The following is a 13,201-nucleotide window of genomic DNA, read 5'->3' on the forward strand; positions in this document are numbered from 1 at the left end:
TACAACACACATTTCCTAACCCAAGACTGATTTTCTGTAACTCAGTAGTACTTCTTAGAACAGAAATGCTTTGCTGATCAAGAGTATAGTGTAGCCCAGTACAAGGCCAAACCTTCTTACAGTGATGGTATATGTAGAAGTTAGGCCTTCAGATGTGCCTCACAAAACAGTGTACACACAATTGGTTCTTAGAACTAAAGCCTTATTGCCCTTTCCTTTTATTTCATCCTTTCGTGATGTTCAACTTAGCAGTTACCCTCCTTCAGAAGCCGGGAATGGAGGAGAAGGCACAGTACTCTACACTGCCTATATATTCAGTAGACACTTGGTAAATATTACTGGCTGACCTCTAATTGGCTGGCTATGGAGAGAAATGGGCACTAAACTGAGAATTATCAGTTAACATGAAAAATAAAACACACAAAAGTATTTTCTTTCTCAAAGAGCCCCTTAGATTTTAGATAATTTGGAAAAAAAAAATCATCTAAGGGATGAGTTGCTTTCTAATCCTGTCAGTTGTGAGGTTGAGACAGGGAAGGTATCCAAACCATTCTGGTTGAGGAGGTGAGTACTGAAGCAGATGACATCTCCGACAAAGGTAAGCTTGGTGTCTGGCTCGATGGCGTGCTCTACAGAAACAGGAATATAATCTGCCATGCCGGGATGTCTCTGGTCCCAGAGCCTCACAAGTGTCACCCCTCTGTTCACAGCCTGAGCCATGTAAGTATAGTTCCTATTCCCTGGTCCAATAAGCAGCAGGTCATCTCTGAAAGCAGACATGAAAGGTAGAAATCTTTGAAAAGAGTCAATAGTTAGGAAACAGTTCTGGAGGCAGACCCTATCACAACATTTTATATTCAATAGCTCAAAAGTTCAGATGGAGTTCTACAATGGAGAGTAAGCAACTAGGGCTAGGGATCAGGTCTATTACATTTATATATATAGTGCCCAGCTAGGCTTTTTTAAAATCATTATTAATTAATTTATTTACTTGGCTGTGCCCGGTCTTAGTTGCAGCACGTGGGATCTTTGCTGTGGCATGTGGCATCTAGTTCCCTGACCAGGGATCAAACCTGGGCCCCCTGCATTGGGAGCACAGTGTCTTAACTGGACCACCAGGGAAGTCCCTAGGCTTTTTTTTTTAATTAAAAAAAATTGTTTTTTCAGTATGCCTTCTTTTTTTTTTTTTTTTTTTTTTTTAGTATGGCTTTTTGATAATACTCCAATTGGCTCCCTACAGGAGCTTTGTATGAACTAGGACTTGTCAAATTCACAACATACTGAAGTTTTTCTTCATTGAACAACTAATTCTGTTTTTTTCCCATCTTAATGAAAGAAAGAAAGATCAGATTCCAACTGCAGAATATGAGAGGAATTTACTGGAGCTTTTAGATAATACCAGGTTAATCAATAAGATGTTTACCACAATGTCAACACCATTCCTTTGCCTTCCATACCTGTTCAAAGCCAGATAAAGCTGGGTATTGTGTGTGTGGAATTTCTCTCCAACGCTATTGTAAAACTGAACAATGAAGGTGAGAGACATGCCCAGGGGAAAGGCTGATAGGGTCCTTCCTTTAGCTGTGTATAGCTTGGGGTGGCTGCTCATTCGCAGGTATGTCACTGGTGCTACCTGTGGGAGACAAAACCTACTAGTACAGAGAAGGATGCATTGGAGAGGAGCTGAGACCATATTCTGAGACTTACAATCAATGATAAAAATGGTGTTCCTCTTTTGTAGGAAATAGTTAGCTCTTGATTTCAGATGACAGAATGAAAAAGAAATATGACAGTACAGGAAATGGCTTTTTAATTACTAAAACAGTGGAAATGTGAAAAGAAGCTGGAGCTTTTTGAGGAAAGGACTGCATTTCTTCTATTTTGTGCCAAGTGTCAATATTTATTGTTAAATAACTGATCATTTATCAAGAATACTGTAAGTTTTGTTTTCACACTGCAAGAGATAAACTGTGATACAGTAAGGGAAGTCCAGGTTTGAATCCTAGCTTTATTATTTCATATCTTCATCTAACCATTCTAGGTTTCATATTTATCATCAGTTTAATAGGGCTAATAATGCCTATCTCATAGGGTTTTTGTGGTAGTTAAAAAAGATAATATACGTAAAAGGAGCAACACAGAAGCTGGAATATACTAGATTTTTAACGCACAAAACACTTTTTTGTTTGTTTTAGACTAACTTACCTCTAAGATCTCTTCTAATTAAAAAAAAAATTCTAAAAACAAAGCCTAATTTTGATAGCAATGGTTCTACGCTTCTCCCACACCAACCCTTTTGCCAAATCTGCTCAGAAGACATTCATACCAATTTGAGGCTAATCTCTTTTATAACAAGGACTGTAAAGTCCACTTTAATTTGATGGTTCATGTCAAGATTGTCCTCTTATCTTACAGTTCATTTCTGACTTCCAGAGAAGTTTCTAGTTCTTAAAAAAGGAAATCTGCCTCTTAAGGCCATGGCATTCCTTTTATTTTTTCGAGTAAGTCCCTGAACTCACCTGAACCCCAGTTACAGTTGTTTGGTTGACTCCAAAAGGTTCTATAGAAGTGACTTCCAACACAGCAGTACCTGCAATGGAACCAGCTTTCAGGAGCCCTTCACCGTCCTCCTCAATGACAGATGAATTAGGGAAACACTTGAGAACACGGGAACTCACAAAGGCGGCCCCTACCCTAGGGAATAAACGGAGCAAATGGCATCTCTTGGGGGCTCTGTTTGACAAGAAAGAAAGGAGTAGAGATTGCCAGGATTACTGTTAGCTGTACTCTGAGAAAACTGCTTGCCATTCTCCATGTTGTGTAGTTATTTTTTCCTCAGGTAAAAGTCAGCCTTTGGATTATGCTTATCTCGTTAAAAATCAAATACTATTACGTATTTATCATTAAAAAATTATTTGGTTAAAAGAATTGAAAACAGGTACAGTCAGCTTTTCATATCCATCGGTTTTGCATCTGCAGATTCAACCAAGCACAGGCTGAAAATTTCAAAAAGTTCCAAAAAGCAAAATTTGAACTTGCCTTGGACTGGCAGTTATTTACATAACATTTACATTGTATTAGGTATAAGTAATTTAGAAATAGTTTAAAGTATACAGGAGGATGTGCATATATGCAAATATTACACCATTTTTATAGAATGGATTTTTGCGTCTGCAGATTTTGGTGGGAGTGCAAGTCCTGGAACCAATTCCTGGTGGATACCAAGGGCCAACTGTATTCAAACCAATACTTGTACGTGAATGTTCGTAGCAGCACTATCCACAATAGCTAAAAGGGGAAAACAAACCAAAGTCCACCAACAGATGACTGGGTAAACAATGTGTTACATTCATACAATGGAATATCATTCAGTCATGGAAAGGAATGAAGTACCAATACATGCTACAATGTGGATGAACCTCGAAAACATGTTAACTGCAAGAAGCCGACAGAAAAGGTCACGTATTGTATGATTTCATTTACATGAAATACACAATATTTAAATTCACAGAGACAGCTGATTAGTTGATTGCTAGGGACTGAGAGAAGGGGAAAATGGTGAGAGACTGCTTAATGGGTATGGGCCTCCTTTGGTGGTAATGAAAATGTTTTGGAATTAGAGGTGATGGTTGTATAATACTGTGTATGTACTAAACGCCAGTGAATTGTACAATTTAATTTTATGTTATATGAATTTCACTTCAACTAAAAAAAATTATTTGTGGGTTAGAAAAATTACCTTAGAAGGCAATGTTTTTTTCCATGTGCAGTGTTTCTCTGAGGGTAAAGTTAGATCCTGGCCTGTCTTCTTCTCCATTCTCCTTACCTGTTGGTATGGAGTTTGAGCTGAGAATTCATGGGCATCAGAATTTGTTCAGGTTGGCACTCTGGGTAGAAAAGTTGGAGTTTTTCAAACACCTAGAATGAGAAAATGATGTTTTCCTCATTTCCGGAAAAGACAAATGATGACCTTTACTCACAAATGGACAACTACAAATCAAGTCTGCCCAACTTCAATTTAGCCCAATGTCCCACAGTTATGCTTTCCAAAATGAGCCAGGCATTTAAAACTTATTTAGGTAGTGTAGAATATATAACCTAATATTAGCCCTGCTTCTGACTACAAGGGACTGGGCATAGTTTACACTTACCACATCCCCTATATTACTTAGATATTAGGTATGAAATAATTTTGAAATTTCTAATTTTTTTAAAATAAATTTATTTTATTTATATTTGGCTGTGTTGGGTCTTTGTTGCTGTGTGCAGGCTTTCTCTACTTGTGGCTCGCGGGCTCTAGAGCGCAGGCTCAGCAGTTGTGGCGCACGGGCTCAGCTGCTCCGCGGCATGTGGGATCCTCCCTGACCAGGGCTCAAACCCGTGCCCCTGCATTGGTGGGCAGATTCTTAACCACTGCGCCACCAGGGAAGTCCCATTGAAATTTCTAATTTTAGTTCTAATAACCTGAAAAGAGATTTGAGAATGAAGAACCTGTAGTATTTAATTAGCAAGGGCACTATTCTGGTCTTCTGCCTCCTGGTAAAGTGCTTTTTCCTCTACCCCTCACTGAATCAGGGAACCAAAGCCAAAGTAAAGGAAAAAAAGAAAAAGAAAAAAAAATTAGTCCCAAATTTATAGGTAGAGAAACTTATTTGCCCCACACAAAAAATAGTTTTTCTTTGAGTTCTAAAAACAATAGGGCCATGTAGCTTTCAGCTTGAGAACATCTGTAGAAACTATTTGTACTCTCATACCTTACCAGAAGTTAGGATAGGATTTCATTCTACCTGTAAGTATAGCTAAGTGGACTGTATCATAATATCTGTGTTAGGCAGAACCAATCAGAAATTAATTCCTCTTTAGTTATTATGTGTTCATATACTGTATTCACTGTGTTGGGAGTTGAGGGGAGTGCATGTGCTGTAGTTTCTAATGTCAGTGCTCATAGAAGCAATTAGCAGGAATAACAAAGATCTAGAAACCATAAGCCTATTCCAGAGATCCCTTTAGCAATTTCTCTCTCTATACAGACTAAGCTCTTCATGGATGGTAAGAGAATATAACTTTCTTCTTGATATACAGAAACAAGATTTAGCTTTGGGACCTTACCAGGATCTGAACTTCATCAGACAGTTCCAACAAATTCCCCTCAAACTGCCCAGAGGAACTGTTCATACAGTGGACAGTGACTTTGATACTGGTCCGACCAGCTGCTTTTGTGTGGACAACCATGGCAAAGTTATTCTCTACTGGGAGTTGTAGAAAAACCTAGACCGTAAAGGGATGGATTAAGAAATATTCATGAATAAACACTGTGCCCTTCCCTCTTTGTTGAAAATAGCTATCTAGAAAAATTAGAGTTCCAGGCTTATCTTCCCTCCCCTTCCCGTCCCTTCCCTTCCCTTCCCTCCCCTCCCCTCCTTCCTCCTTTCCTTCCCTCCCTCCTTCCTCCCTCCCTTCTTTCTTTCTCTTCCTTCCTTCCTTCCTTCCTTTCTCTGCACCTTGAGGCTTGTGGGATCTTAGTTCCCCAACCAGGCATTGAACCCGAGCCCCTGCAGTGAAAGTGCCAAGTCCTAACCACTGGATGACCAGAGAATTCCCCCAGGATTTATTTTCATATTTGTTATATTCCCAGAAACATAGTCACCCCTAAAGTAAACTTCTGTGTTCAGTGCTCAACTAATTCTGGAAAGACTCCTATGCAAGAATTCTTATCTTGCAAGAAGTCAATTCATTGATAGGAGAAGAATGGAAATGAAGGAAGGGGTATCCTCAATAGGTTGAAACAGTAGAACTTGAGATGAGAGAAGTGAGGTAATCTACTCCTGGAGTTCAGAGTGGTAGCAAGGAAGGAAGAGGACAAGAAAGGGAAGCTGTTGTTTTAGGATTGTGTTAAACTAGCTGACCATTTCCTCACTTGCTTCACTCACCATTCTAGTCTAGATTGGATAAGGATTAGGCCTTCACAGATTTCTGGTAAGAGGGAAGGGAGGGCCAACACCAAGGCAAATGTTATTTAATTATTTATTTGTTTATCAGGTCTTAGTTGTGGCAGGCGGGCTCCTTAGTTGCGGCTTGCCAGTTCCTTAGTTATGGCATGCGAACTCTTAGTTGTGGCATGCATGTGGGATCTAGTTACTGGACCAGGGATCAAACCCAGGCCCCCTGCATTGGGAGCGCGGAGTCTTAAGCACTGCACCACCAGGGAAGTCCCCTAAGGCAAATATTGAAGTAGGCACTTGCCTACCTTTTTGGCACTCATTTCACATTCTACCCCTAAGGCAAATATTGAAGTAGGCACTTGCCTACCTTTTTGGCACTCATTTCACGTTCTATCTCCTCTGCATTTTTGCTGTCTGGAGCACTCAAGACCTTCCTTCACTCTCTTGACTCATACAGAGTTCCAAGTTCCAAACTCACCTTTCCCTCCTGCCCTACATAAAAATTCCCATCTCCTTTGTGCAGATTTCAATCAGTTGTCTGGAAGAAAGTCTTATGCTAAAGAATGAGTGGTTTATAATTGTTTAATCCAAGTGAATTTCTAAATGGTGACACCACAGTGCAGGAAGTCTACCTTGTAGGGCATTAGAGACCTTTCTATTGAGGTCGAAGGCAGGGGAAGAAAATCTTTGTATGGCTCTCAATCATTTCTTCCGTTAGAGTGATTATTTAGATAAGAATATTAGAGGAAGGGAGAAGTAGAATAGATGCTAAGACCTAGGCCATCCCCTCCTTTCACACAATTCCTATTTGCTATTCAAGAAAAAAAGCCAGATCCTTCTGCAGAACTCTACCAAACTAAGTACAGTTCTATCTCTCCTCAGTTCCAAGTATAACCAGGCTCTGTGCAGTCCATGACAGATAGAAGACTCAACCACTAGAGTTTCCCTAGAAGACTCAACCACTAGAGTTTCCCTAGATTACAGATCTAGGATATTTTAAGAAAATTGGAAATTTAAAATTTTTTCCAGACTTTTCTTTTTAGCTGGCTCCAGAAATGACCTAATTCTAGCTTCTGTAACCACTCTGATCTCTCTCAAGTTCTAATTCTTTGTTTTTGTGGGCACTGAGTTGTGACCTACTGGGTACCTTGGCCCCAGGTTCCTTCTTCCTAAGGTAAAGCTCAGACCTAAGTGGCTGCCACTGATCCTGGACCATCTTGGGTGGTTTCCATTAAACTGATGATCAGGTAACAACGTTGTGAAGTAGGTAAAGTTTGTAGCATCCACCTCTTTTTTTTTTTTTTTTCTTTTTCAGGTTTCAGAGTAAGGTTTAGTGCTATATGTATTAAAACATCAAAGCTATTTTAAAAAACATAAAGACTCATGTTGCAGTGTGGATTTCCTCAATAGCCATCCTGAGGGCTTTGGCCATTCCAGATGCAGCAGGTGAATTGGGAGGAGCCGGTACCACCAAAGGGAACCGTGGAGGAGTTTAATTAATTGTCCTTAAATTTGCCATTGATATAAGGTCCAGAATCAGCTGCCAGTTGGTGGCCCACAACAGCCCCATGACACCCATGGCACCCTTCATGCTCAAGGTAGGATTCCAGTTCTTCCCCAGCTCCTAGTATGGGCCCAGGAGTGTGCTCAGCAACCACCTTTCTTTTTTTTTTTTTTTTTTTTTTTTTTTTTTGCGGTATGCGGGCCTCTCACTGTTGTGGCCTCTCCCGTAGCGGAGCACAGGCTCTGGACGCGCAGGCTCAGCGGCCGTGGCTCACGGGCCCAGCCACTCCGCGGCATGTGGGATCTTCCAGACCAGGGCACGAACCTGTGTCCCCTGCATCAGCAGGCGGACTCTCAACCACTGCGCCACCAGGGAAGCCTGCAACCACCTTTCTTAATGTCAACTGCCCATCATGCACTACAAACATGATTATTAATATAATTGTGTCTGAACATGTTGAAAGATTATATATTTAAACTTTATGTACAAATACTTTATATTCACAATGTGTTATTCATGTAACACAGTATCTGCTCACAAACACAACATTATACAACAACAAATACATCAAAGGAAGCATTGCTTTGTTGAGAGCTCTTTCTAGCAAAGTATGTTAAACATCATATAGTATTATCTGAATACTCAAATTTGGATTCTTCATATGATTTTCAGGTTTCCAGCATTCACAGAACAATTGGAAAAAGAGTAAGTAATAATATTGTGTAGTTTAGAAGTGAGTTAGTCTAAAACTTATGATGAAATAAAATAAATTTAGTATCAAGATCCCTAAGGTAATATAATAAACAGGTAAGTTTATACCTCTGAATGCCTGGGCACTAGATCCAATACGTCCCTTTTGCTCATGGACCAGTGGAATGTGAGCCCAGGGTTGGCATTGCTGAAGGAGAAAGGGGTCTGGGTACTGGTCACTCCCATGACATAAACTGGCATCTGAAAATGAAGAGTGGTTTTGTGCTATACATCCTGTCCAGCTGGCATTATCAAAGTAATGAACCTGGAACAGAGCCATCCTACTGACCTCAGTAGCTGTGATGAGTCGAGTTGCAGCTGCAAGGATCCTAACAGCCCTTAGCTGCACAACTTCAATCTGTACTTCATCCTGCTCAACAGGGTGGAGAGCAAGCTTAGGCTAAGAGAGAGTGTCTGTGGGGTGGATGCTTATGATAACTAGTTAGTTTGTTGTTGTTTGGGGCATTCAACAACAACAACAAACATGCCATAGATATAGGTTTTTTGTTTGTTTGTTTTTGTTTGTTTTGTATTTGTTCTTGAAACAATTCCTTAAGTATAGGGACTATGTCTTATAACAATGCCAAGTACTCTGTGGGTTTTTCACTGAAGATTACATATTTCCCATGCCTGGTTAAGAGAATACCAAATGAGGGGACTGAAAAGACTTCCCTGGGCTGTTGACACCCTCCCCATCACTATTTCTTCCTCTACCTCCCAGTGATTCCCAGATGGAGGAGTAGAAACAGAGCAGAACAAAGAACCAATACCTGGGAAAACACAATGACTTTTCCAGTATCTTCATTTACTGTCTGGATGGTGCCATGGACCACAGCTCTGCCAACTACCTTCCCTGTAACTTGGCCCCTCCTATTAACAACAGCCACGGTCTGATTACTGATGGAGAAGTGAATGATAGATTGAGGCTGAGGGCCACCTTCAGACATTACCTGGAATGTAAACACACCAGTGAATGCCTGGACCTTGGGGAGAAGTCACATCTCCTTTCCCAACCTTTTGTCCAAGTAACTCGACTTTTTCATCTTCCCCCACTTTCCAACCAGCATATGCCACATCACCTCAAATGCACGAGATGGAAGTGCTATAAATGATCCATGGGATTCCAAGAAGTAGTTCATACCATGTTTCTCATAGAACAAAGAAAATACTAATTTTCTTCTTTATCAAATCCTTTTGTACTTGGCTGAGAGTAGACGAGGGAAGGTCAACAGGAAGAGGTGTATGTGTATGTGTGTGTTGGGGTGGAGCAGAGGTGGGATGGGGAGAAAGCCTCATTTCTGGCTTTTGGATCACCTGCATCATATTAGTTGGAATCAGTGTCATTTTCTCTGGAACAAGTCTGAATGGAGGAAACACCTTGAAGGAGAAAACCAAAAGGACAACAGTGATTAACTACAGTCAAGTTTATAGTAAATGATCATGTAGCTTATTCTAAGGAAAAAAATCCTAATTATGTACAATGAAGTTATATACAAAAACGTATTTTATTTTATTTATAAATGCAAATTTTATTTATAATAGCAAAAAATTATAAATTACTTAAGTGAGAATGATTAAATAAGTTATTACATATCCACTCACTGTAATAAAAGTGGTCATTAAGATTATATTTACACAATGAGATATCATCTCACACCAGTCAGAATGGCCATCATCAAAAAATCTAGAAACAATAAATGCTAGAGAGGGTGTGGAGAAGAGGGAACACTCTTGCACTGCTGGTGGGAATGTGAATTGGTACAGCCACTATGCAGAACAGTATGGAGGTTCCTTTAAAAACTACAAATAGAACTACCATATGACCCAGCAATCCCACTACTGGGCATATACCCTGAGAAAACCAAAATTCAAAAAGAGTCATGTACCAAAATGTTCATTGCAGCTCTATTTACAATAGCCTGGAGATGGAAACAACCTAAGTGCCCATCATCGGATGAATGGATAAAGAAGATGTGGCACATATATACAGTGGAATATTACTCAGCCATAAAAAGAAACAAAATTGAGCTCTTTGTAATGAGGTGGATAGACCTAGAGTCTGTCATACAGAGTGAAGTAAGTCAGAAAGAGAAAGACAAATACCGTATGCTAACACATATATATGGAATTTAAGAAAAAAAATGTCATGAAGAACCTAGGGGTAAGACAGGAATAAAGACACAGACCTACTCGAGAGTGGACTTGAGGATATGGGGAGCGGGAAGGGTAAGCTGTGACAAAGCGAGAGAGAGGCATGGACATATATACACTACCAAACGTTAAGGTAGGTAGCTAGTGGGAAGCAGCCGCATAGCACAGGGAGATCAGCTAGGTGCTTTGTGACCGCCTGGAGGGGTGGGATAGGGAGGATGGGTGGGAGGGAGACGCAAGAGGGAAGAGATATGGGAACATATGTATGTGTATAACTGATTCACTTTGTTATGAAGCAGAAACTAACACACCATTGTAAAGCAATTATACTCCAATAAAGATGTAAAAAATAAATTAAAAAAAAGATTATATTTACAATTACCTTTCTTTTCTACATTTTTTCTTTTTTTGGACATGCCTCACAGCTTGTGGGATCTTAGTTCCTGGACCAGGGATGGAACCTGCGCCCTCAGCAGTGAAAGCGCAGAGTCCTAACCACTGGAAATTTATAAAATTTATAAAGAAGATGAAGTATGAATTTTGGATGAGATAATTTCCTTACTTCAATTTGCCGAGGAGCCGACGTGAATTTTCTCCCCATCTTGTCCCTGGCAATAGCTACAAGTGTGGTTTGCCCAATAGTGATAGCTCGAAGGATATAATTTTCAGAGTATTCATCCTGTTTCTCCATTAGCCTGCAAAGACCCACAAATATCTAGGTGAGGAAAATTTGGTTTTAAGAGTGGACAGTTATGCATCTTTCTAAGATGCTTAACATTTTCTGCTTTCTTTTCTTTTTTTTTTTGGCCATGTGGTACAGCTTGTGGGATCTTAGTTCCCCGACCAGGGATTGAACCTGGGCCCACGGCACTGAAAGCGAAGAGTCCTAATCACTGGACCACCAGGGAATTCCCAATCTTCTGCTCATATTAACTCAGCTTAGAAGGAACTACCATAAAATAACTTCCAGAGTCAAGACAAAGTTCATAGCAATGGCAGAAGGCTCCTGAAGGGCAAAAATTTGTTCTTGGTCTCCAAAGGGATAAGAGCAATATAAACATAGACTGGCAAAACTGCAAATGCTAAATTGCCTCAGAATTCCTGTATCTTCCCTTTCACAGAGGGCAATACCAGTGCCTCTACTTCTAGATTTTTTAAAGGTCCTCAAGTGTGAAGCACCCCCAAAGGATATCATCCAAGGAGAAATTTCATGAAATGGAAATATTAATGAGACACATGATTTTAGGCCCAAAATAAGACATCTGAGGATCTGGAAGGGGTATTTTGTAGAGAGCTGAATATGGGAAGAGAGTATGGGCTGAAAGGTACTGTTACAAAAAAAGGAAAGAAGAAAATCTGAAATAACCTAAGGGAGAGCTAACCAGGCTATCAGGAGGGATATTCTTGTGGCATTAAGCATAGGGAGAAAGAAGTATATTTTTTAAAGATTTATTTATCATTTATTTTATTTTATTTATTTGTGGCTGCATCAGGTCTTAGTTGCGGCAAACAGGATCTTCACGCTGGCTTCTCTCCAGTTGTGGCACACAGGCTCCAGAGCGCATGGGCTCTGTAGTTTGCAGCACGCAGGCTCTCTAGCTGAGGCACACAAGCTCAGTAGTTGTGGCACACGGGCTTAGTTGCCCCGCGGCATGAGGGATCTTAGTTCCCTGACCAGGGATTTAATCCACGTCCCCTGCATTGTAAGGCGGATTGGTTTTTTAAATAAATGTATTTATTTATTTATTTTTGGCTGTGTTGGGTCTTCACTGCTGCACGTGGGCTTTCTCTAGTTGCAGCGAGAGGGGGCAACTCTTCATTGCGGTGTGTGGGCTTCTCACTAAGGTGGCTTCTTTTGTTGTGGAGCACGGGCTCTAGGTGTGCGGGCTTCAGTAGTTGTGGCACACGGGCTTAGTTGCTCTGCAGCATGTGGGATATTCCCCGACCAGAGATAGAACCCGTGTACCCTGCATTGGCAGGCGGATTCTTAACCACTGCACCATCAGGGAAGTCCCTAAGGCAGATTCTTTACCACTGGACCACCAGGGAAGTCCCCAAGAAAGGAGTATTGAAATGGTACTCACGTCAGGGTGACAATGGCAGAAGCCAACTGCAGTTTGAGCTCCATGTTCCTGAAGTATTTATTTTGGAACGGGCGTTTGGAAGGGCCAAGAACCCTCACAGTTACTAACACAGTTTTACCTATTTCAACCTAATGGTTAAAAAACAAAAATTAAAAAAAATAATTTTTTAAGGTAATTTTTTTTTTTTTTTTTTTTTTTGCGGTACGCGGGCCTCTCACTGTTGTGGCCTCTCCCGTTGCGGAGCACAGACTCCGGACGCACAGGCTCAGCGGCCATGGCTCACGGGCCCAGCCGCTCCACGGCATGTGGGATCTTCCCAGACCGGGGCACGAACCCGCATCCCCTGCATCGGCAGGCAGACTCTCAACCACTGCGCCACCAGGGAAGCCCTTAAGGTAATTTTAGTAGAGATGTCTCATTCACCTAGGGCCGTTTAACTCTTAGAGGTGGCAAGCTCTTTTTTTCATGCTAAATGTTCCTGGTCAGCCTTTGATCTAGTAAGCCTAATCTATGTGTATTCTTTTAAGTTGTTCTTTATTTTTTTAAACTGTTTTTTTAATTTTTTAATTTTGGCCATGCCCGGTGGCACATGGGATCTTAGTTCCCTGACCAGGGATCGAACCCACACCCACTGCATTGGAAGCACGGAGTCTTAAACACTGGACCACCAGGGAAGTCCCTAAGTTGTGCTTTAACACTCTATTTATCTTCATCATGTTTAGTGTTGGAATTGTGTTCTTTAAGGGCAGATATTTCCATTAACATCATCA

At 40.8% G+C, this 13,201-nt stretch overlaps 1 protein-coding gene and 1 pseudogene across 1 annotated transcript in view; both read right to left on the reverse strand.

Moving 5' to 3' along the window:
* The window catches only part of NUP210L (nucleoporin 210 like), an 82,926-nt gene that overhangs the window by 13,897 nt on the left and 55,828 nt on the right, over positions 1-13,201 (reverse strand). The window contains exons 22-32 of the mRNA XM_065882220.1: positions 12,432-12,559; positions 10,910-11,042; positions 9,511-9,573; positions 8,967-9,146; positions 8,486-8,566; positions 8,266-8,397; positions 5,110-5,268; positions 3,827-3,918; positions 2,520-2,694; positions 1,458-1,633; positions 549-766 (exon numbers count right to left, since the gene is read on the reverse strand). Of these exons, the coding sequence (XP_065738292.1) occupies positions 549-766; positions 1,458-1,633; positions 2,520-2,694; positions 3,827-3,918; positions 5,110-5,268; positions 8,266-8,397; positions 8,486-8,566; positions 8,967-9,146; positions 9,511-9,573; positions 10,910-11,042; positions 12,432-12,559 (1,537 nt within the window). The remainder of the gene's footprint in view (positions 1-548; positions 767-1,457; positions 1,634-2,519; positions 2,695-3,826; positions 3,919-5,109; positions 5,269-8,265; positions 8,398-8,485; positions 8,567-8,966; positions 9,147-9,510; positions 9,574-10,909; positions 11,043-12,431; positions 12,560-13,201) is intronic.
* On the reverse strand, positions 7,439-7,596 carry LOC136131863 (cytochrome b-c1 complex subunit 10 pseudogene; annotated as a pseudogene).

The sequence above is a fragment of the Phocoena phocoena genome, chromosome 1, assembly GCF_963924675.1.
Source record: "Phocoena phocoena chromosome 1, mPhoPho1.1, whole genome shotgun sequence".
In the NCBI taxonomy this organism is placed as follows: Eukaryota; Metazoa; Chordata; class Mammalia; order Artiodactyla; family Phocoenidae; genus Phocoena; species Phocoena phocoena.